Below are 15,536 nucleotides of genomic sequence, written 5' to 3'. Positions count from 1 at the left end.
TTAATTCATGAAAAACGTGAACACGCGTTATACACAAGCTTTCGATAGCCAGGCCACTGTATATATCCTGTTTAATCCTATCATGGCCGCTATCGCACTTAGCCTCATTTAATGATCCTAAATGTCTTGGGCTTCGATTTACGAGGTGCTAGCTCTGTCTTCCCGCGTATGGGTCCGGTCGTGGTAACGGCTCATCATCGGGAATAAATACCATTGTAACGTGGTATCCAATCTGGCCAGCTTGTGATTGAAACCGTGTTATAAAAGGGTTTATAGTCAACCGGCTTTTATTAAATTATTTCTCCTTTTCCAGACACGTCTCGTCAAATTCGTTTGGCCAAACTGTATCTCGCTTCAAGGTTCACGCGTATACGTACACCACGAATGAAAATATAGAGCGATCATAAAATGAATGAGAGCTGAAATATACACGTTTCGATTGTACGTTTCTTTGCAGAGGTAAGGATTTTGGTAAGTGTTTTTTTAGAATGCGAGCGATATCAATTAACGAGGAACGATATCACAATAACGATGCAATCGCATGGATCTTTTCTATGAATTGGAAAAATACTAGAAACATACAAGAAGGTTAGGTCTATTTCGAAAAACAGTTAACGAGCTCCAGGTGGGAATTTTCGTGTCTTTATCTATTAAATTTGTTCTAATGAAGAACAAAATTCCATTCGAGACAAATGTTTATATTGTCTGTGCGCAACACATTATCGTAAATAATGACTATATCGATAAGATTCAGTTTCGAAAGCTTTGATTTACCATTTTGTTGATACACTGTTTGACTGCTGTTTCACGCGGTTGAAGGTTCTTCCATCTTCGAATGAGATTTCGCGTCAACCGGGAAAGATAGCGGCGTTCGAGCGAATCCCAGCGTGAAATTGTTGGATGATTAAAGTGGCCGGAGATCGGTTTACCGGCTCTCCCTCGAATTAAACGAGACACTTCGAGTTTAAGGGATGATTCAAAGTTTCAACAGTTTCATTACACCTTGTGTTCATCCGCTCTGAATATCTCGAGTGGGTAAAATAGTAGATAAGTGAATTCAATTGACAAAAGTTCAGTTAGTCGGATATTAAATAAAACTTCCTTCCAACAAATAGAGTCCAAGTGAGTGAAATCCTGCTTCTACTTCTGCAGTTCTACTTCTATTCCCAGAATTCTACTTCCAAACAATCTATTTATTTAAAAACAGAATAATATTTTCGAATAATTTCTACGCTTAAAACTCCGATTTTATGACACGTCGTTGAACCACTGACGATGATATAAATTTTTAAAATCTAGAGCAGGTTCTTACGTACGGCCTTAATTGTAGTTAGATCATTTAGTGACCTTTACGACCCTACTGAATTGTATTTCGCCTACTACACCTATCGTAAACTGTCTCAAAGCTGAATGACGTCAGATCAATTGGTCCCGACGACTCTTTTTTTAAGAAAAATGTGCATTATTGCCTACGTACACATTGCTAAAGCGATAAAATCGGGAGAGAAATTTCGAGAATGTAATGAGTGAACAATGGCCACCTTGAAACTATATCAATTGCACTCGAGAGGCGATGAATCGTAAATTCACGCGAACTATCCTTTGCAAGCATAAATTTGCTTAAATTCCTTTGCCAGAGGATTGTATACATGTTCGTGTGTAAACACGAGCTTGCATTGTCTTTCGTGGATCGAGGGACGCCAATAATCAAGTATGCTTTTACTATTATGCAGCTTACAAAAGACCCTTGCCTATAGCAAAGTGCCTGAAATACTCGAGTGTATCCTTTTTCCACGACATTCGCGAGAATGCGCTCGCCTGGATTTATGTCGGCGCCTACTTGATTAAATTAACCGTATAAAATGCTCGCACAATTCCTTTGAATATCCTTCAGTTGTATTACATCCTTTAGGACGTTTTCGTTCCAACCATTATTTTTATTGCTAGGAAATTGGTTAAGTATCTTAAGGTGAGATTCTCTCGTGTAACAACAACAAGAGTAGTGATTATTATGAATTTTTTTTTTAATCTAATTATCGGTTACATGGTAAATAGTAGAACTTTTTAAGATGTAAATAGATAGTTTTGAAGTACAGATATAATTTGTTTACTTTATTTTTAACTTAATGATAATTATTTTTCGGGTCATTATTATTTCCTTCCTCTACTTTGAGGATGTCTCTATATAGTCGTCTTTGTCCGGATAATCTCCTCTAAATTCCTGTAATCTTGGCGCTTTTGCAACACTAAACGCAGAGGAAACATTGCGACACATCTACTATCGTTGCTATTAACAACCAAAGTTTCGCTCAAGCTCCTCCTACTCATATTTTCTACGATACTGTACCTACTCGCGTAGGAATTTAGTAACGTATAATTGATATTGCTTTCCACGGAATTAAGAAATTTCCAGGTTCTCTTCTCTGATGGAATCTCCACATCGACTTTGTTAAGGATTAAGATGGACTGAAACATTTGGTCAAAGCGAAGAGAAGCATCGTTAGCTGGAAAATCTGCTACCGGAAGCGATATCGGATAGCGGATGGAGTTATAAGCATCTAAGCAACTCGTTACGGTGGAATCATGCTGGCACGATAGAAAAAAAGTATTACCACGAAAATCCACGAGTTCGGTTAACGAGGTCACCCAGCACCGCCGTTAATGTTTTTCACGCGACAGAAATGCACTCTTTTATATTCTCTTTCTTTCCGTGAATCGTGAATTTTTATTGATGGCAGTTTTATATAGTGTACGTGAAGGTATAAGCAGCGGAAATCTCATTAGACCGCTCTTGGCCCATGGTATCCAAGACGTTTCGAGTTGCTTGTTAAAGTGCCGCAAGAATGTCGTCATCTCCTTGTCATCCTCTTATACATATATTGTTAGCTCAGCTTGCAAATAGATAAAAATCCATAACTGTTATAAAACTCTGTAAGTGCAATAATTAAAGTTCTGATAATTCCAACTAAATTTTGCCTATTCTCGATTACTCGACTTTCCACATGTTCCATGTTCTGAAATATACAAATATTCTAATATGGCTTGGTTCCGAGCTATTCTGATTGAATTTTATTGAACTGAACGGTATTCTACCGTAACTGATTCGCAGAGATGCATCTCTTTCAAAATTGTCCATTCATGACTATCCGAGAGATTCGCGCACTTTCGGATGAGGTATTATCTTCACATAAACGGCGAGCGATCTTCAAATTGCCTTAGACCGCGGATCTTTATGCAAATGCATGTTGTGATGGACAGAATCAACGAATACGTAATCTAAATTGAGATTTGTTTCCCGTTGCAAATATTACAAGGGCTACTTTACTACCACGTATTTGAATATCATTGAGTTCATCCCCGTTAACAAATAGAATAAATCAATAAACTATTGTGAAAGGCAGCATCATTCTCTCGTATCAATGGAATGTCGAATGCAATACAAATAAATGTGGATAACATTTCCTTAACATATACGTAAAATTCATCTTCCTTATCCTGTTCCCATAGCATTTCCCTAGAAGAGACACTTTAGCTCTCAGCCATTCCGAAAAACACGTATTTCCAGCGTGCAATTTCCTTGAAACCAGACGTTTCCATGCCCACGGGGATCATTTCCCCATTTACCTCCGTGTTCCGCTCTATTTGCAGAGAAACTTTCACTAACGCGAATTTCTTTTACAATTTCCAGGGCACAAAGATTTGAGAAAGGAGGCTGAGCTGAAGCGTTTGCGGCTGTTGGCCACTGAAGACCACGATTAAGATGTGAACCACGACGGTTCGTTTCCGCAACATACGGGACCACATTGTCTTTGTCATAAGGAAGAACGAAATCGAACGTGTTCATGGCTCGGACTACGGTTTCCCCGTCTTCGTTCTTATTTTCGACCTCATGGACCACGCCGTCCGTCTCGAACGTCCTCAAGGACACTTTCGGCATCGTTTCGACCACACATTACACGAGCATCGAAAAGCAAACAAACGCGGAAGAAAAGTACACGCCGTATGAAGATCGACCGGAAACATACTTCGTGCCAATCGTGTTCCTGCTGATTCTTGTGATCGGGCTTACAGGAAATGGCGTGCTCGCGCTCACCATACTGCGCCACAGTAACATGAGGAACGTTCCCAATATTTATGTCTTTTCGTTGGCGCTCGGAGATCTCTTGGCACGTGTTTATTCTTATTCTAGATTTATTATCGATGTTTTATCATCCCCAAAATTCTCTGCTCGTGAAAACGATCAGTCCCTTTTCTTTACCATGAAATTCCTCCCTTCGATGTGCACTCAGATATTTCCCTTCCCTGCGACATAGTTTCATAGAAGGTTCATCTCTTAAACTGTCTTCGCGCGATCGTTGCTTGTCAAACTATATGTGCGTTCAGAGTAAGAAAATGTTCGTCATGTTCGAGTCAGAAAAATGTTCGAATACCATGACGAGTAAAACTTGTTCAATTTTTCTTACTGACTTGCGCAATTCGCAAATTTAGTTACAGACAATGTTTAAGCGATGTACGCTTGAAAACAGACTATTCAAACCTTTCTTTGTGACAAATATCGTGTATATTGGCAGATCGACGACTATAGTTCTCTACGAGCATATAGCTTTCAGCCATCAAAAGATCAAAAGGAAAATGGTCGATGTTAATATTCTCAGTTGCAATTATCACAATGTTTTATCGCTCATTAGATCAATTCTCATGTAATAAATATCTCCTCGTTGACTCAGATAACTTTACCATAGGGCTATTCGAATTATTTTCTCGTTTCTGATGTCTTTTTTTTACTCGGTCTAAAGCGTATATTTTCTCATTCTTTCATTAACATATCAAAGATTAACAGTACGTCATAATAGGCAACGAGTCTACTCTATTATTCTATGCAAAATTCAACATTCAATTTTAGGATGTTTGGTTGATTCAACTAACCCTTGCTATTACAGACAGTTCTCGTTAAGCTGAGATTCCTTTTCTTCTTCAACAGTTTTCTGTTTTCATTTCAAAGAAACAGAGACTTATCGGTACACAATGAAGAGTCTCAATGAATTCTTTCCTTAGTCAGTCGAAATTTTATTTAGCTTGGAGGCTATTGTTCGAATAAAAACGTTATTGACGATTCTTTTCTGAGACAATGATTCGATATTGCGCTGCAGGTGATTCTTACGTGCGTACCATTCACTTTCACCGTATATATTGTGGATTCTTGGCCTTTTGGACTCGTGCTCTGCAAGGTTTCCGAGTGCGCCAAGGATATCTCCATCGGAGTCTCTGTCTTCACTCTAACGGCACTATCCGCGGACAGATTCTTCGCTATCGTCGATCCGATGAGAAAGTTCCACGCCTCGGGTACGAGCTTCGATTTCCCATTTTCCCATCATTCTGAAATAGAGATCTTCGCGATGAAAAGCAAGAGCACGGAAAACGTTCGAAAGCTTAAGCGGCTATTCTACCTATTCTAATATGATATATTATAATAATATTCATCAGAAGACATTTGTAAATGTCACCAAAACACGAACAAATACATGTACAAAATATCCAAGGAAAATATTGTACAATTTCTCTGTACGAAAGCACGAAAGAACAGCTAAAAATACTTCAAGTAGGAATAACCATTTTTCGCCATCTCCTTCGTTTAATTCAATTCAAATAATAAATGTGTAAATGTATAAAAATAATGGAATACGGAAATAAGGATAATCGAAGTTAAACAAAGTTTCATAGTCGATTTTGATAACACATATATTCTTTTACAAGATCCTCGTCTCGTATTGAGAACGTTTTCCGCATTTTACGCCGCAATTTAATATTCCGTGGGTGGAACTATGTGCGCACCACGGATACCAAAGGAATTTATATAAAGTGAAATACGCGAATTTCGTTTGCTCTTGGATAGAAAGATATTCTATGGTATCCGCAGTGCGCCATGAAAAGAAATACTCGAGCGAATATGAATACAGATGTGATCGATGAAATCAGTCGTTTCCGACTTTTACTGTTCAAGGTACAGGAAGGCGAGCAACGCGTTTCACGGTGATCGTCGCTTCCTTGATTTGGGTATTAGCCATTATGTGCGCCATCCCGAGTTCCTTCTCCTACATCAGGGTTTTCAAAGTGAACACCAACGTGACCTTTCAAGTGAGTTCGACTAGCATCCATAAGATAATTAATTTTATCGTTCGTGCTTCAACGATCGATCGACGAAACGTCTAACACGATTTTTCTCCATTTATTCCTTTCCAATTTCCTTTGCTCGGCATCATCAGACAACTGCTGTTCCACTGTATTGTCCAAATAATTTGCACTCATCTGATCGATTCGAGGGAAGGGTTTTACATTTGTTATATGGTGTTCAATTTAAAGGCCTGCTACCCGTATCCTGCGGAGTTTGGACCGAATTATCCGAAGACGATTTTGGTCTGTCGGTTCTTCATATACTACGCTGTGCCGCTTAGTATTATTGCTTTCTTCTACATTCTTATGGCCAGACATCTGATTCACAGTACTAGGAATATTCCTGGCGAAATGCAGTGTCAGGTGAGTGGAAAAAAAGTTTTAAAGATGGGCGATAAAGATGACCATGTTTTATTTTTGCAAATGAAAAGTCGAAGAGCTCATAATTAAACTGCAAAGAGACAAAAATTTGCAATGGTAGTTTTCGAGATGAACTGCTCGATTTACGCAAAACGTTAAAATATACCACCTAATGAACAAAAATTGCTATAATCGTTTAACCAAAATGTAATAGGAAAGCTAAAAAAAAAGACAAATTGCCAGCAAACACGAGGATGTGATAATGATAATGATAGTGTGATAGTTATCTTCTTTCAAATTTTTCATGTTCAACTGAGGACAAAAATATTCAAACTCTTGAATTGTTTCAGAGATAAGCGATCGCTTTAATTTACGTACGCTATTCAGTACAACAGCTAGAAGTCCTATTAAACTCGATAAATATCAACTCGGTTGTGAACACAGGCCGAACTTCATTGATTCCTCTCGACAATTTTCGCGTTTTACGAACTTGAAACTTAATACACAACCAGGGGACTCGTTTAAAGTTGCCAAGAAATATTTACTCTTTTCAGTAAAGTTCTAGCAAAGTCAAGACGCAAAGTTTTCGGTTATGAAAAAAATTTATTCAACGAGAAAGAATATAAAAGAAGGGGTCATATTCTTTAATAATATCGTACACGAATTTCAGAAGTGTCACAATTCGAAACAATTAATTTCCATATTGGAAGAACGTTACGAGAAATTACAAAAATAACATTCCATCGAATAATATTAATACGATAATTTTGATGAAATAAATTTCTTTCTTAGAGTTTATTCTACTTGCTAAAATTATTTGTCTAATAAACAATGTCTCGTAAATTTCAAAATAATTTCTCGTGCTTTCTGTGAAGCTTTTTTGAGTTCCGTCACTTTTGAAATACACGCGCAATATATTTCGTATCACTTTGAAACTCGTTTGGTTACAGCTAAAGCAGGTGAAAGCTCGTAAAAAAGTGGCGAAGATGGTGATGGCGTTCGTGATCGTTTTCGCAGTATGCTTCTTCCCGCAACACGTGTTTATGCTATGGTTTTACATCCACCCAACCGCCCAACAGGATTACAACACATTTTGGCATTATTTCCGGATTCTTAGCTTCTGCCTGGCATTTACCAATAGCTGCATTAATCCCATCGCGTTGTACTGCGTGAGCAGCACGTTTAGAAAATATTTCGACAGGTATTTTCTGCATTGGCAAAAATATTATTCTACAATTTAAGAAATATACGATCGATCTATTTTTAGTTTCATAACGTTGCTTTATCAAAATGTACAAAAAATCAGTTCCCATTATTTCGAGTAATATTATCCTCGTTTCGCAAGGAATTATCGTTCTTTCGGTATAAAATATTGGAAAAGAAACTAGGAAAAATATTTGACACCTGGCGCATGACTACGAACCGATCCGACCTATTTCCATAAATTTTCAAGAATCCGATAAAAATTGGTCGATTAACGGGATAATCAATGACGTTTCGCATCAGTTAATCACTATATGCGACCACAATTAATTCGTTACGTATTTTATGCTCCTCTTTAAAAATCAATCCTGGCTCAACTCGTGAAAAATTATAAAACGAATCGCTCGTTGTCATGAATATTGATTGCCGGATTGAAATATGGTTTCGGATATACTATCGGACTATCTCGTTTATAGCGATACTCCGAACCTATCCAATTTACGATTGAACGCTCAATCATATATATTTCTCAAACTTATTCTTCCCAATTCGACGTGTCAATAATTTGATCGAAAGTTAAAGATACGTTAATAAATAAGAAGCAGCACTTACTAACTTTTTATGAAATTATAGAAAATTGGATTTTATCTGAAATTATAGGAGATGGAAATTTCTCACGAAATTACATGAAATTTTGTTTTCATGAATTTTTATGAAATTATATGATATTCCTTTATTAGGAATTTGTATGGAATTATATGAAATTGATATTTTATGAAATTTTTGCAGTATCAATTTAAATCATTTATTAAAAGACATAATAATAATGATATATTTTATTATTTATATTATTTTTTAAATAGATATTCAGAATTAAAAAATAAAGGGAAAAGAAGATAGAGATAGAGGTTTAGTTTTTAACAATAATTTGCATACTTTCATCTCTAAATACATTCCAAAATTTATCACTCGTAAAATCCCTCATGTACGAATTAATACGATTTAACGAGCAAGCAAAAGTAGACGAGTATTTCGTTTTCTTCTTGTTAACTTTAAAGAGCTAACATTATTGCAGCCAACTAACAGACTAAAGTCGTTAAAGTGTAACAAACTTCGTTGCAGGTATCTGCTTTGTTGCGTGCCGAGAAGGATCCGCAGACGGCGTCGTTGTTCGTCGGACTTGAGCTCCCGGGGACGAGGTCAAAGTTTCTCGTTGATAAGTTCCAAAAGGTACGATTCTCGACGCGGTCAACGAAACACCATGCACATGTCCATCTTTGGAAACGACACCAGGACCAGTGGCCCGATCAAGGAACAGGAGACGACCATTAGTCTGACCGCGTGTCCTAACGGTATCGAGGATGGACTGAAAAGCCAGCAAAATTCCACGACGGAGCAGTCGAACATTCGCGAATGTTCGTTAAACTCCAAGGACTGAATAATTCAGCGATTTTTCAGCAACCAATGATCACGCCCGTGTGTATTCTTTTCATTTGGAAAACACTATTCGTGTCGATGGTCCAATAACTCTTAAGCGAAGATCACAGGCGAAAGATACATTAAGTCGCATTTCTCACATTTCTCGGGAGAATAATTTTGAAATTCTGTACATTGTTAGAAATTCGATGTCGAGACTAGCTCTTCATTTAGCTCTTGGATTAATCCATTAAGAAGCAATATTTGCTATCGCTGTCGATCAATTTATTTATTGAATTTCCTCCTTTAGTATTATGGCTGTGAAAGGGAACTCTAAGAATTTCCTTGATACCTTTTTCGTCGTTATTTATTGCATCCAGAAATATGAAACAAATGCTTGCAGTTCCTTTTTGCGATCACAAAATGAATTTTATAGAATTCAACGTTGGATCTTAATGGATTAAATCGACCAAACGGCTCGACATCCTAAGTTCTCCAAAGGCTAAAAATCTTTGAATCTATCAAATTATTCCCTTCCTTTGAAGATTTCATATTAAGATTTCATATTTAAGAGATCCTTTTAGCCACTATCTAGAAGCGGCATGAAAACATCAAAAATGAACTTATCATATTTTTCTCCCACATTCTTAAAGTCTTAAGCTTTAGCTCCAATTTCTGAGAGAGAGAGAGAGAGAGAGAGAGAGAGAGAGAAGTAGCGATCGTCCATATCTAAGACATCTGTCATTTCCTGTAAATCTTCGTCGAATATCTTGTCCCTCGAATGCACCGATATCGTCAAAACTATAGCGCTAGACAATTATTCTGTGAACTCGTGTGAAAGTATGATTTGCAGGTACAAAGACTGCGACAGTTGTACGTTTAGAGAGCACCGATTTTATGAATAAAATTCTGACAAGTAATCGTCGACGTTATTACCTAACCTCCGTCGTTTTTCTATTTTCCTTCCCAACGTTTACAAAGCGAGGTAAAATGGAACGAAATGAAAACGAAATAAAAAGTGATCGACCCATTAATTTGATTTGAAGACCCACGTATCCAGCTTCATCCGATATCTCGTGCTTTCATCTCGTTTCATCGACAATTTGATATTTGATCGCGGACAGTACAGAACGATCGAGGAAATACTCGCGCGTTACTGTCGTTCCTGCACAAAGTGTCGTTTAAAACTCAATATAAATCTAACTTCAGGGCATTGGGGGCAGCAACGGGCATCGATTGCTCTCTGGACAGAAACGAATCGTTTTCTCGCAGGATTTGTCGTCGCTGCACGCTCGGCACAAGAATCGACTTCGAAAGTCGTAGAGTCTTCTGACATTCTGTGTCGTAATCACTTTCCCATTGCACAATCGTCTTGCAAGCTGAGAGAAATGCTCGACAGTGATGTATTCAAACGACTACGACGATGGCACACTTATGAATTCTTATATTAGATGGAGCAAGAGGTACAACACGCCCATTTCACTTTCCCTCTCGTTTCTTTGTTTCTTTCGTATTTTTCGTTGCATGTTCCCGATGCTTCGCCGTATTTGAAGAACGACAGGCTAATTTAACGGATCGATTTTACGAATTCCTCTGTGCAGACTGGCCAGACTCCATCAACGTACTCTACGCATGTATCAGGAGAACGAGTATATGCATCGCGACGACAAAGGTCCGTAACCGAATCGAGCTAATTTCAATCTTCCGTTAATACGTAACTAGGTTAAAGACCGATCCAACCGTACTCATTACATTAGCGTAATCAGGCCATTGTTTGCACGATGCGACGGTAAATTACACCTCATGTCCTTTATTCGTGGCAGTTCTAGTTCTAAATTTTTGAGCAATATAGAATCTGCTAGAGGAACTACGATAAATGAATTGTTTCCTCGGGAAAAGTTTAGTAGCGAAAGCGGGATGAATGAAATCTGTCCTCGTGAAGAAGTTAGAAGCGGCAACACAATGAATGAACGAACTTTGCATTCATCGAAAATTCCCGAAGTATAGTTACAAGGGATAAACGTGATTTCTCTTCGTCGGATACCCAGAAGCGTTAATTTCTTTTTGTATAAAAATTAAAAGATTTTCGAGGAAAAATTTAAGACAGGTTTCAAAGATATATTGCATTCTAAATTTTTATTACACCTTAAAATCCCTTTATGTATTGTATACTGTTATCGACAAAATAGCTATAAATTTATCAAATTAAGTAATAAAACGCGTAATCCCAGAAATGCTGCGCTACGGAAAAATCTCGGATTATGTAAATTGGAATTTAGCATACGGATCAGTACAAATATTATTAGCGACGAAAGCTTCGTTAACTAATGTCTTTATTATAAATATGATATATCTGATCTATTGATTGCGTCGTAAATTAATTTTGCTTCCGCTGTCGATCTTAGAATCGATAAAAGTACTTTTGCTTCGTGAAAAATTCGCTTCGCAAACCTAATGTTAATTGAATTGTCGAAATATTCTATACTGTTCCAAAATTCTTTGTCTCTTGCGTCTCTACGTAGTAGATTTGTACGTCTTTAACGTGACAAAGTTATAAACGACATTAGTTACCTCTTGAGACATGCTCGAAATTGTCGATGAAAATTAAATTCTATGTCGCGCACGTAGTTTAGATTTCGCATCCGTGTGGAATATTTGCATTCGTTCGGTGTTAAAACCGAGGGAAATTCGTGTATCAGAGATGTTCCTTGCACCGAGCCCTAGCAACGTGGCGTCCATTTCTACCGTTAATAAAGGGAACCGTTGTGACTGTTTAATCTTCGAGCAGACAAACGATCTCGACAGAGAGCGAGGAGGTGAAAGCTGACGAGGAATTCTGCTGGAAATGCAGAGGTGAGACCGCAGACGCGGACGGCGACGCGGCCTCGTTCCCTCACATTCAAGATCTCTGTCCCGCTGACAGGAGAAGGATAGCTTTGCTGGTTAAGCAGTTAATTAAGTAAATTTCCTCTTCGGCCACTTTGTGTCACCATACATCCGTAATTAATACAAGAAGAAGTGTTTCCATTCATTTTCATTATCATCCTCTTATATCCCAGCAACGACATTTACTTCTTTCCCAATTTTTGTTCAAGCTTCACCCTTCAATTTCTCCAAATACTTTATTCCTCAATTTTTCATAGAACAGGTTATGGTACAGTCCAGGGAATTTTAGTAATTTTAATCTTTAATCGGTATGAAGTAAGAAGCTTCGAAAATTTATTTTGGATTACACCCTCGTTTATAAGCATTAAGACAAGTAAGAAGAATAAAATAAAAAAACCAACAAAGTAAACCAACCTCAGTAAGAGGAATTAAGGAACTGATTTTGCGTAGAAAATTTTGTAATGAGATATAAAGTATATATACAGGATGAGTCACCTAGGAGTTTAAACTGAGATATTCTCGATACTGTTAATTATCTCGGAAAATGTTTCAGATAGAAGTCGAATGGTTTCTTAGTATATTAATCGATGCAGTTGTAGATTCTCAAGAGAAAATTATTAACTTACTTATGTCAACAAATTATTAGTTTAGTGGACATTTTAATTTTTAGTTCGTAAAACTTATCGTATGATAAACAAGGAAAGACGCGAGGAACTGCTACCGTATTTGGTTTTCTTGCCTTTCATACTGTAAGTTTGACGAATTAAAAATTAAAGTATCTAGTAAAAGAACAGTTTCTCGACATAAGTAGGTTTATAAGTTTTCATAGAAAATCTCCAGCTGCATCGATTAACGTATTAAAAGATATATAATTCGATTAAAAAAAAACAAAGTTGATCTCCACATGACTTTTATGCACCCACCTACAAAGAAGCTAATAACATCCCCTTGAAGCCATTCAATTTTAATCTAAAACATTTTCCCATATAATTAATAGTATAGAAAATATTTCACCTTAAAAATCTAATTTATTGTAAATAGTAGATCCAAAATACCCTGTCGTTGATATTATGAACTAACACATTGAAATAAATTGGTATTTATTTTATTATTGGCTCAGTATCCAACGTAAAACTAAAATCCATTAGAATCTGTCAACTACCAATTTATTAATCTCACAGAATAGATAAAAGATGATACCTGTGGGTATCTACAGAAACTGTAGAATTAATCTCAATTCCCTTCTCAGCCACTTTATATCGCCACGCATCCGCCATGAGTAAGGAAACCGACATGTTACCATTTATTTTGTCCTTTATATCTTAAGCCACGAAATTTATTTCTGCTTCAATTCTTCTTCGACCGATATTAGTTAACTCGGACCTTAAATAAACATCGATTGCCGCGACGAATAAATCTTTATCGTAGGATCATTCAAACACTTTGTCGCCCCATTTTCATTTCTTCGTTTCTATCGCGTTCATTTCGCTCTTTCATCGATCCTCAAGATATACAGTGCGAATAAATTACAGCGTGCGCGATTACTTCCTGCAGTTGGTAATACCAGTTGGATAGTAACGGAGAGATTTATCACAAGAACTGATTAGAGAGTCAGCGATGGCTATTAAAAGTTTGACCGTGTAATTCGTGTTGGGCGTTCGAAGATAACCCTTGGGAACGATCGCGCACGCCAGACCTGCATCAGTGATTAGTCGAGATTTTTCTGTGACAATCTGCGTACTATGAGTTGGACACTGAGATCTTAATTAAGATAATGACGATTATAGTGGCTCCGTTGCTTTTTGCTTGTAAAAACAAAAACTGGGAAGGTGGAGTTATCTGAGTCACCTAAGCTTCGATCTTTTATAATTTAATCTCGAACTTTACACAGAATAATCAAGCTTATTGTTCGCTATGAATCACTATTAGTCCTTATAAATAGCGTTTGCAGTAACGAAGAAATGAGAAAATATCGTGTACGCTTAGGTCTAACAAGAAAAAATATCAAAAAAAGAAAATACATATATATATATGAAAAGTGATAAGTATAGTTGTAAAAACCTTTTTCATTTCGATGAATGTATTACATTTCACTGTTTTCTTACGAGCGAGTTTAATAGTCTGATTCCAAATGTGGATCGTTTAAAAATTGTTCGTAATCGGATTTGGCGAATTACAAGGCAAACTATTTATTTAAGTGGACTCGGATAGCCCTACCTTATTTGCCAAATAGCAATTATAGCGACTACATCGTGGAAATTCCGCTGTGCGTGAAAATAAAAGTTAGCAATTGAGAATTACGTAATTAACACGGGGCAAATTAAAGAGAGAGGATTTTACGAGAATTTAACACGCGATCTCTTAACTTCACACGTACAAAATGGGAAAAGACCAAGTTTTCTCTCGTTTGCCGCGGTAAAGTAAATCGATCGGAGTTGAGACGCATTTCACGCTCAAGTTACGCGTGTAAATTTTCGCAATTCCCTGCGGTGTTTCAATATTCCGCGAAAAGATAGGTGAGTTTTTATGCAGATGCACCAAAGAAATGCGCGATGCCAAGTCCGAGTTGACAGTGAGCGAATCCGAGAAGGAAGCAATGAGGCTGCAGTACAAGAAATCCCTTGACCGCCGCGAAACCGAGAAGGAGCAATTAGAATTCCAAGTAACGCCAATTATTCTTGAATTTCTGTTTTTCCTCTCCCTTTTCTTTTTTCCCTTTTTCTCATTTTCGTCGTTTATTTTTTACTTATTTTGATATTACAAATTTATAATGACGTTTAATGATAAAGGACCCTTCATATCCCTTCATAATGTACTCGAGTGATGAAAAATTCAGAATGAACGACTCAGAAGACAATTGGGAAACTTTATGAAAAAGTCACCTATGAATTTATGGTAGATATATTCGTAGGGACCCTTGCCCTATAGTCTTCGTACGCTGCGAACAAATATCTTACGATTAGGGAGACAAATAAAGTAGTGGCCGGCTTATTGGAACAAAAATCATCGAGTAAACTGAAGACATTTGTAACGAAAAAAAGTAGTGAAACTCAACGAGTAGATAGTTATATCTTAATCATAGTGAATGTTTTAGGATATGAAATTTCTAATACAATATGGTGAATTGAAAACCACAATGATATAAGTGAGGATACTGAGAATATGAATTTAATCACTTATTTCATTTCTTAGAAATATTCCTTCAGTTTTATACTTAATTAAGAAGCGAAGATACTGAGAATATGAATTTAATCACTTATTTCATTTCTTACAAGTATTCCTTCAGTTTTATACTTAATTAAGAAGCGAAGATACTGAGAATATGAATTTAATCACTTATTTCATTTCTTACAAGTATTTCTTTAGTTTCATACTTAATTAAGATATAATTTTACACTCTGCCGTGATACGTTAAAAGGTATAATGAACTTCTTATATTAATAATCGCGAACATTGTTCTATGAAAGATACCAACTCACTTACACCACTGTGATTTCTAT

General features: G+C 36.8%; 1 protein-coding gene across 1 annotated transcript in view; it reads left to right on the top strand.

The window, feature by feature from the left end:
- LOC117216391 (neuropeptide CCHamide-1 receptor-like) overlaps window positions 1-10,070 on the top strand; it is a 31,767-nt gene extending 21,697 nt beyond the window's left edge. Inside the window, exons 2-7 of the mRNA XM_033463070.1 lie at window positions 3,689-4,166; window positions 5,151-5,343; window positions 6,002-6,135; window positions 6,361-6,534; window positions 7,482-7,732; window positions 8,857-10,070. Of these exons, the coding sequence (XP_033318961.1) occupies window positions 3,843-4,166; window positions 5,151-5,343; window positions 6,002-6,135; window positions 6,361-6,534; window positions 7,482-7,732; window positions 8,857-9,172 (1,392 nt within the window). The 5' untranslated portion in view covers window positions 3,689-3,842 and the 3' untranslated portion in view covers window positions 9,173-10,070. The remainder of the gene's footprint in view (window positions 1-3,688; window positions 4,167-5,150; window positions 5,344-6,001; window positions 6,136-6,360; window positions 6,535-7,481; window positions 7,733-8,856) is intronic.
- Window positions 10,071-15,536: the final 5,466 nt, after the last annotated feature.

This window comes from Bombus bifarius, unplaced genomic scaffold, assembly GCF_011952205.1.
Source record: "Bombus bifarius isolate JDL3187 unplaced genomic scaffold, Bbif_JDL3187 scf7180000010271, whole genome shotgun sequence".
NCBI classification, from domain to species: Eukaryota; Metazoa; Arthropoda; class Insecta; order Hymenoptera; family Apidae; genus Bombus; species Bombus bifarius.
The sequence above is the reverse complement of the archived record's forward strand: the minus strand, read 5'-3'. Positions and strand labels throughout refer to the sequence as shown.